Here is a 9,755-nt window from a genome sequence, read left to right as displayed (position 1 = left end):
ACGGTAGCTTGATCATTTTTGCTTCAACACAGACTTCACATTTTTCTTGTGAGTTAAACTTATCTACTTTTAGTAAATTAAGATTTACTAATCTTTTTATAGCATTTAGATTTACATGTCTCAATCTTTTATGCCATAAATCTGAGCAATCAAGCAAATAAGAGGATGAGTCATCTTTCTTATTTCTTAATCCTTTTCCACGGTGAATGACCGTAACATTCAGCTCAAAAAGCCCATTCACTAGGTGACCTTCACCTATGAACTTTTCATACTTGGTCAATATAACCTTTTCACACTCAAATTCTAGTGAAAATCCATGATTTACTAGAAGTGAGCCTGACACCAAATTATTTCGGATGTCTGGGACATGCAGCACATCCTTGAGGGTAAGAACCTTTCCGGATCCTAATTTTAGGAACACATTACCCACACCAACCACCTCGGAAGAGGCTTGGTTTCCCATACGTACTTTTCTACCTCCAACAGATTTGTAGGTAGAAAAAACGCTTCTCTCGGAGCACACATGACATGTGGCACCCGTATCAACAAACCATTCATTTGGATTGTTACCATGGTTCACGTCGGAGACCATTGCGACCACCTCGTGATCATTGTTGTTTATAACAACACGTTCAAATAATTTGCACAATATCGTCTCCAACAATAAGTACACAATTATATAGAACCATATGTGCATTGGTATATTCAACACCACAAGCATCTCAATTATTACTACCAAGTCAAAATTGGTATTGCTTGTCAACTGACAAACGATAAACACAATTCTCAAGAGAATAGATCTCAAGGAATTAACCATTTCGTAGCTCATGAACATTGGTACTGTTCGTTTCTTCATTCCAGCTTTGGTGTTCATGTTTCCTCCAACTTCAATTGGTATAATCCTGTCTTAGAAGAGTACACTAATTTGTCTTGCGATTGTTAGAAATAATGGGATGAAATTCTCAAGCCGTGTACAGGAGGTACTCTAACTATTACAATTGAAAGGAAACTTGCAACAAAAAGAGGAATGAAAATTACAACGGAAATAAAGCAAACCAAATTTATAAGTCGAGTCGAGGAAAGCCCTCTTTCCGCAAGACAAATTACGCCCCGGCTAGTACTCACGGAATGGCGTATTACCCCCAAAGATAAAACGACTTCCTCCTAGCGTGTAGAAGCACCTCAAACCCGCTAGGCACCGGCGAACTTGATTGAGTTTCGAGAATCGAGCTAGACAATGCTCCTATATGTGAACTAGGATGTAGAGAGCTAGGTGGTGTTCGTATTTCTCATCTCTCAAACCCACCTATTTATAGGTAAGGAGAGACCACTTCAAAAGTCTTGGCATTAAGGATCCCCATAAACTACATGGAGGTTACCTTAAGTTGAAAAGCCAAAAGACTTAAGAAAATAAAAGGCTTTGAGACCCTTCCAATTTCTCACATTTTCCACATGATTCCAACATTACCTTACTATTATTGCAGTACACCACACTTTTACGGTATCCTAAAGTATAGTACAGTATACCGTAATATCATTATGCAAAAAAAATCTATTTTATACAAAAAAAAATATTTAATTGTGGCATTGTGCAGAGTTAATTAGCATCTAACAACTTTCCATTGTATATTGTAAACACATCTTGGCGGCTCCCGCTTTGCCATCTATTTATTCATCACACACGTTACTTATCCGTTAAGTTTTACGACTGCCACTTTAACCTAACAACCGTTTCAAAAAATTCTAAAGACATGAGAGGCTTATCATAAAAATAATACTATTTGGCCTTAAAAAATTAATATTTTCATATCAAACCGTCCATCCAAATTAGTATACGCCCTTCGTCCCATCTCAAATATATATTTAACTATTTTTCAGCACGGATTTAGAAAAATAATAATAAATAGTTAAAATAGAGATAAAGTAATAAGGTTTGCTTTCTCTCCACTTTAACTATTTATTATCATCTTCGCAAAACAACGGCTAAAAAGAAATCAATCACTTGAACTAGGACGGAGAGAGTACAAAGTACTAATAAAAATAAAAAAGTTTATCTAACAAAACATTACTCCCCTCGTCCCTTATTAGGAGTCTCATTTCTCACTTTAGTTTGTCTCCAAATATAGGTCCCGATTTATTTACACTATGAAAAAGTATTTCACCCATATTACTTGATCCCACTTTTAGTTAATATTACTTGATCTCGGCTATAAGAGCATCCACAAAGAGTTCCGTCGCTGGCCCCCGTTTCGTTCCCGAGGGACGAAACCGCCGCGGAACGCGTTGCAGCGATGCGTTCCGTTCCCAACCCGTCGTCGTGCCGTCCCATAACCCGTCGTCGCGAGACGCGGGACGGGCTGTCACGCCACGCGCTTCGGCGACGTGGCGCGCCCTGCGTCGAGCGTGACGCCCACTCGCCAGCCCGCGAGTGGGCGTCGTCACGTGCTGATGCAATAAATCTTTTTTAAAAAAAAAATTCAAACGGTAATATTACCGTTTATTTATATCCGTTTTTCTTTTTTTTAATTTTTTTATTTTTTTACTCTATAAATACTCTTAATTCATCCTCATTTCACATACAACTACACATATATTCTTCCTAAATCAACTTCATTTCCTTTCCAATTTTCATCTAACATCTCATCAAAAAATGTCTGGCGACGGCAACTTCGGCGGTGGCGGCTCCGGCGGGTGGGATCTCAACACGTTTAACGATTGGGAGACCATGTACAACACACTGGGTGGTTCCGGTTCGTAGACGCCGGGCACGGCGGGTTCGGCGACGCCGGGTGGGTACCAACAACCCACTTTTGACGTGGATGCATACGCTTGTCCCTCCGCCCCACGGTATTCGCAGGGATTATCCCAGATTCGGGAGGATTTCCCCGTTGAACACACTCTGAGAGTAGGCTGAGGCGGGCGAAGCTCCAGGGCGGAGGCGGGCGAGGAGGAGGAGGAAGAGGAGGATCTAGGCCGGCATCCGTACAGCAACAACGAAACGATGGCGGTGTACAATGCATGGATCACCGTCTTGTACGATCCCATCGTCGGGAATCAACAACCCAACAAGTGCTTCTGGGAAAAGGTCACCGAGATCTACCACCAGATTAAGCCGAAAGGGTCCCGGAAGCGCACATATAAGATGCTCCGCTCTCACTTTCGCCGAGTCGACAAACAGGTCAAAAAATTCTGCGGCATCTGCTCGACCGAAGCGGCGCACTACCAAAGCGGAGCTTCGAGAGCCGACATTCTGAGGGCGGCTTTGCGCGTCTACAACCAGGACACCGGTAAACAATTCAAATATGTTGCAGATCGTCAAGGAAGAGGAAAGGTGGGCCGGCGGTGTCCGCTTCAGCTCGGGCTCAACCTCAAAGCGCACGAAGCACACAGCAAGTGGCCAATATTCGTCTGGTGACACCGGTGAGGGCAGCGGCGGACAAGAGGGTGCACCGCAGGAGTTTGCTGGTACGGCCGGCGATGACGGGGGATCCAGCCGTGGGCGCCGTCGGCCGCAAGGGACGAAGGCGGCGAAGGCGGCTAGAGCAAGGAAGGGCCGAGGCGAATCAAGCCAGGCGGGCTCGGGGGAGGCTCGAACACCCTTATGGCGGCGTACATGACCACCACAATGGCGGACACTTCCCGCTTCTCGCCCTCCCAATATGCAGCCTGGTGGAACGGAATTGTGCATATGGCAGCACATCTTGGCCTTCCGACTCCCCCTCCACCTCGACCGCCTTCGGGGGATGATTCGCCGGCGGAGTAATTTTTTATTTTCTTTAAATTTGTATTTTAAATTATGCAACGTTTAATTTTTTAGGATTTTAATTTGTGTTTTTTATTTTTTAGAATTTTAAGTTGTAAGTTTTTTTTATGTTGTGTGTTTTTTATTAATGAAGTGTGTTTGTTTTAATTGAATTGGGTTGGAAATAAAAATAAAAAATGAAATTTAATGAATAGTAATTTAAGGAACGGTTAAGAAACGGATAAGGAACGGAGGGTTGCAGGTTCCGTTCCTTAGAGCATCTCCAATGGCGGACGTCCGGTCGGACGTCCGCGACGGGCGACCGGGACGTCCGTCATTGTGGCGTCGAAGGTCGGATACGGACGTCCCGTGAGGACATCGGGTGTCCTCGGTCGTGCGGGCGACGGGCGGGCGGGCGTGCGTCCGCCATTGTGGAGTGGGTCGGACGTCCGGTAATTAATTTTTTTTTTTTTAAACTCTAGTGGGAAGGGCGGATTGTGCAGGGGATGTCCTAGTGACGTGGCAGTGGGATGGGAAGTCCTAGTGACGTGGCAGGAGGTGTTTTTGGGATGTCCTAGTGGATGTCCGAGTGAGACATCCGCCCACTGGAGATGCTCTTAGTTAAGGAATGGAGTAAAAAAGTACAGTGGGGCCCGTAAATAGTAGTTTAAGGAACGGTATAGCAACCGCGTCGTGGATGGCCTAAATATACTCTCTCCAACTCACCGAAGATGATCCATTTTCGCACTATTATAAAATGTAGTCAACATACCAATCCGTTGCCCTGCCATTTGATTAGTCGTTTCCGAATAAAAATTTAAAAATGCGTAAACTACAATTATAATAGTTAAAGAAAGAGCTCCCTCAGCTAATCAAAAAGAGTTGACTAACCTCTTAATTTGTCGGTGAGAGAGAAAGAAAAATGGCGGATGCTGCAGTAGAATTCTTACTGAACAACCTCAAGGATCTGCTGCTCAACCACTCTCATCTCCTCACCGACTCGAAGCAGCAGATCGAGGATCTGCAGACCGATCTCCGCCTCTTCAAAACGTTCCTGAGGGGCTCTGTGAAGAAGCGGAGGGAGGACGAGGAGCATTCGAGATGTGGTTTATGAGGTGGAAGACGCGATCGACGCCTTTGTCACTCATGTCATGGACAAGAAGCCAACGACTTCGTTGCTGCTCAAATTCTGGAAGCCTTCTGTCACTCTCGAGGACATTGGCAAGAAGGTGGAGGTGGTGAAGGCCAGGCCCTCAACAACTATGCCAAGCTTGAGGTTGGTTATACTTATACACCTTTTTTTACTTTCATCTTTGCTTCTTTTTTGGATCCTCCAACGCCAGTTGATTTCTTTCGATATTTATGCTTTGTGAATTTAATTAATTATAACTGCTTTGCCAAAAACTTAAACAGTATGGTTTACTTGAAAAGTGGCTAAATGGAAATACAAAATTTGAGTTATGAAGACAGTTTTACACACACATATATGATGACTGGTTGTCCAAAATGTCTAAATTAATGTTGTAAGAGTAAAAGTTTCCACTTATTTCAAAGTAAAAGAAATACTACTATATTTATTTATCTCATACTGCCTTGGTAGTCTACATTCGACTTGGTAGCAATAGCTAAACAATGGTGGCAGGTAGTTGTAATAGAAAGATATGATCATGTTGGGACGATGATTGGTGGGTGGGAAGGGGGAGATGATTAGGGAGGAGGAGGAGAGGGAATTTATTTTTTTAGCTTAAAAAAGGTTCATATTTTTGTACTATTCATCCTATGTGAATTCACTCTTTTTGTTTTCTACAAACTATATGATGCTAACTACTATTACTAGTGGTATAATTGCAATGTTTTAAAAAATTGGACTGGATCGGTCGGTTCAACCGGTTCGGCCTTGGCTGGTGCTCTAAAGAAACCAGTGGACAGTTGGGCAATTTTGAACCGGCAAAAATCGATGGCCGATTAATTAAACCGACATTTTAATTTTGTAAGGTTTTCTCAAAAAAATTAATGTAAATTGAACCCCTGACCTATATGATGTGCATATGACAGATTCTTAAGCTAGCTTAATCATTCCACCACCTTCATTAATGAGATAATGTCAACGTTAATTGTTAATCAATCAATATTAAATATAATTTGCCGTCAGTTATTATTCCACTCTTAAATTGTTAATTTGCGTGCCAAAAAACAAATGTTTCATATTTATTGGGACGTAGGGAGTAGTCAATACAATGCTGATACAATGTAAATATGAAATTGTATTGACATTATCATGACATCGTGTTGATATTTTTAATATAATATATTGATGTTGTGTTTTTAAATCCTAAATTGATAGTTGTTAGCATTATTTTTTTAATACTAAAAAATGAAAAATAAAATTACACATGATAATTTATAAACCATTAGATCTCTAAAATCTTATAATCTTAAATTAGTTCTAGTTAGCAATTAAAGGATGAGTTAGCATCACTGCATTCAAGATTATAATAGTACCTATGTTTTATGTATTAGTCAACTATATATACACATGGAAGTTGATCAATTAAATTTTTTATCGTGGAAGTAGGAAACAATATGAACAATATATATTGCTTTTTATATGATTTTGTGATGGTCATGAAAAGAAGCATTATTTTAGTTATAATGATAGAGAAAATATTTTGAGCCACTCCATGAAAAGCCAAAGTTTTAACTTACTAATACATCTTGGCACTTGAGATATTTGTCATAAAACATTTAGACTACTCGATCTTTTGAATTACAAGTTAACTAGTAGAATGCACTAATTTTTGCAACTTCTTCCATTCAACATTATCTATGTGCATTGATGTGTGAAATAGGTGGTTCGACCGCCAAGACAGAAAGGCGTGGTGGGTTTCACAGATGTGGCAGAAGAGGTAGTTGGACATCTCACTAAAGAAACCAACTATTTTGATGTAGTTTCTTTGGTTGGCATGTTTGGGTTGGGCAAGACTACATTGGCTTGGCAAGTATTCAATAATCCTGAAATCATCTACAAATTCCCTGTCCGCATATGGCTTCCTATCTCCTATAGTCTCTCCAACAAGGACATCTTTCTAGCCACTCTTAAAGAGTTCACCGCTATAAACGAGGACCTATGTCGAAAAGACGACAAGGAGCTAGCCCAAATAGTTGCTTCCTATCTCGAGATAGCAAGTTTTCTAATCGTGTTGAATGATGTCCGGAGTCAAGATGATTGGGACAGACTCAGCACTGCTCTGCCTCCGAACAATACCAAGGGTAAAATCTTGATCACTAGTCGTAACAAGGCTGTTGTCACACATGTTAGTCGCCAAGAGTCTCGCAAGGAGTTGCGTTTCTTTACTGAAGAAGAGAGTTGGCAGTTGCTTCGAGTGGAGGCACTCTGCAACCAAGATTGCCCTTCTGACTTGGAAGATGTTGGGAGATGGATCGCAAGAAACTGTGGAGGACTTCCGCTTGCAATAGTAGTCATAGGGGGCATCCTTGCAACGAAACTTTCAGCCTCGGATATGGATGCAACGAAAAAAGAATGGGAAAGCATAAACACGTATCTCACAAAAAACGACCCTGCAGATCGAATAAAGAAATTTATATTCTTGAGTTATGATAGATTGCCTTACCACTTGCGCGCATGCTTTCTCTATCTTGGCGTGTTTCCCGAAGACTATGAGATTCCCGCAACAAAATTGATCCGCATGTGGATTGCAGAAGGATTTATACAGCAAAACAATGACTGCAGTCTAGAGGAATGTGGAGAGATGTATTTGGAGGAACTTGTCAGTAGAAACTTAGTCACAGTTAAGAAGTTTAAACCGAATGGTAAGGTTAAAACGTGTCGTATTCATGATGCCTTGCGCAACTTCTGCAAAGGCGAAGCTGGAAATGAGAATGAGAACTTTTTCCAGGAAATCGAGTCTGGCAATGGAGGTTCGGACTTAGATAAGTATCGTCGTCTTTCTATTCATTCCAATGGTTTGAAATTTATCTCTTCAAAACCTTCAGGTCATCGTGTTCGCTCTTTTATCTGTTTTTCGAATGAGGAATGTAGCTTGCCCTCGGAAAACATTCCATACTTCCTCGTGGCTTTCAAATTGCTTAGAGTTTTAGAAGCGAAACCCATGAGACTCGCCAAAATTAGCAATGAGATGTACCAGTTGGTTCATGCAAGGTACATTTCGTTGTCTTTGGATTCGTCGACTCTTGCATCGAAGTTCAGCCACCTTTGGAACACACAAACTCTCATAATCGACACGACATCTCATACTCTTGAGGTCAAGGTGGATATATGGAAGTTGACGCAGTTGAGACATTTTAAGACAAATGCATCTGCTATCTTGCCCAAGCCAAGTAAAGATAGCAAATATGGCGTGGAGCTTCAAACACTGGGAACAATTTCAGTTGAGAGCTGCACGACCGAACTTATTGAATGTGCTTGCAATTTGAAGAAACTGGGCATTCGTGGGCGACTAGCCTTGTTTCTGGAAGGAAAGATTGGATCCTTTGATAGTTTGGGGAAAATAAAAAATCTTGAAAAGCTGAAACTAGTAAACTACGTAGGTCCTAAAGCAGCTGCAGAAGGCCAACTTCGTTCGCTTCCTCAATCTTACCAATTCCCTTCTAAGTTGAGGAGCCTCACACTAGTTGCTACTTACCTCAGTTGGAATATCATGTCAACCCTCAGCATGCTGGACAATCTCGAGGTGCTTAAGTTGAAAGATAAGGCGTTCATGGGGAATACATGGAAGGCGGATGATGGAGGTTTCCGTCGTCTTGAGTTCTTGCATGTTGAAGAGACGGATTTAACCGTGTGGAAGGCTTCATCCCATCATTTCCCTAAGCTTAGAGGCCTTGTGCTCAAGAAGTGTGAGAAGCTTCTCGGAATTCCAATTGGGCTGGCTGAGTTAACTAGCCTTCAAATGGTGGAGTTGTTCTACTGTAAACCTGCAGCTGCGTCTGCCAAGAGGATACAAGAGGCGAAGAAGGCGACGACGCAGCCACAAGGCTATGCATTCAATCTCTCCATTTTCCCTCCAACCGATTGATCACAGGTCACATTCCTTTCCAACTATCAACACCTAAATTATACTACTAGTATTTGATAGTATATGTTAATATCAATTGCTGATGTTTGCAGGGGTACCACTACATGACTAGTTGCTGCAGTCTGGCTTGCTAGAAAATGCTACTTTCAAAGTAGTCTTCACTTGAATGTAATAAGTTATGTTGAATAACAAAGTATTGCAATCCTTGAAAAACAAAGTATGTAGTGATTGTGTTGAATAATCATTGTTTATTTTGTCGTATCATGTTTTCAGATTAACATATCATGTTTTCGAAGTGATTCTGATATGATATATTTGTAATTAATTATTGTAAGGTTTCATGAGACCGAAGTTTGTACAATTTGTTAAGAGCATCCACAGTGGTGCGGATGTCCCGACGGACTTCCCAAAAACACCATCAGCCACGTCATAAGTACCTCCCACTGCACTGCCACGTCATAAGGACATCTCATTGCACAATGACGGACATCCCCAAGGACATCCCGGCAGACATCCACAAAAAAAAAAAATCGGGACATCCGCTGGGACGTCCGTCGTGGTACCGCAATGACAGACGTCACGACGGAAGTCCCGGAAAGCCGATGATGTGCGGTGTCCGCAGCCGACGTCCGCGTCCACCCCTCCCTCGCCTAATGGCGGACGTCCTGCGCGGATGTCCGTCACGTCCGGCGGGACATCCTCCATTGTGGATGCTCTAAGGTAACCCTTGGACTTTTATTTGATTTCTTTTCTTATTCTAATTTCAATTTTCTTGTAGTAGTATTTAGTAGATTAATCATGACAATGTTCTTAGGCACTACGTAAGAATGTTCTTCTAAGCTTACTTTGTTAAATACGTAGCAGCTTAAATAGCTTATAAGCTTGTTCCGTTTGATGGCTTATGGCGCAACCAAACATCCTCTAAGCAGCTATTCGATTTATTAAACAAAATAATAATA

At 41.7% G+C, this 9,755-nt stretch overlaps 1 protein-coding gene across 1 annotated transcript; it reads left to right on the top strand.

Moving 5' to 3' along the window:
• Window positions 1-4,664: 4,664 nt before the first annotated feature.
• Window positions 4,665-9,057, top strand: LOC121781604 (putative late blight resistance protein homolog R1B-16). The gene is made up of 4 exons (XM_042179330.1): window positions 4,665-4,803; window positions 4,858-5,018; window positions 6,592-8,802; window positions 8,889-9,057. The coding sequence occupies exons 1-3, from the start codon at window positions 4,665-4,667 to the stop codon at window positions 8,794-8,796; spliced, it is 2,505 nt and encodes an 834-aa protein (XP_042035264.1). The 3' UTR covers window positions 8,797-8,802; window positions 8,889-9,057.
• Window positions 9,058-9,755: the final 698 nt, after the last annotated feature.

The sequence above is a fragment of the Salvia splendens genome, chromosome 20 (genome assembly GCF_004379255.2).
Source record: "Salvia splendens isolate huo1 chromosome 20, SspV2, whole genome shotgun sequence".
Lineage (NCBI taxonomy): Eukaryota > Viridiplantae > Streptophyta > Magnoliopsida > Lamiales > Lamiaceae > Salvia > Salvia splendens.
This window is presented reverse-complemented; position numbering and strand designations above follow the sequence as displayed.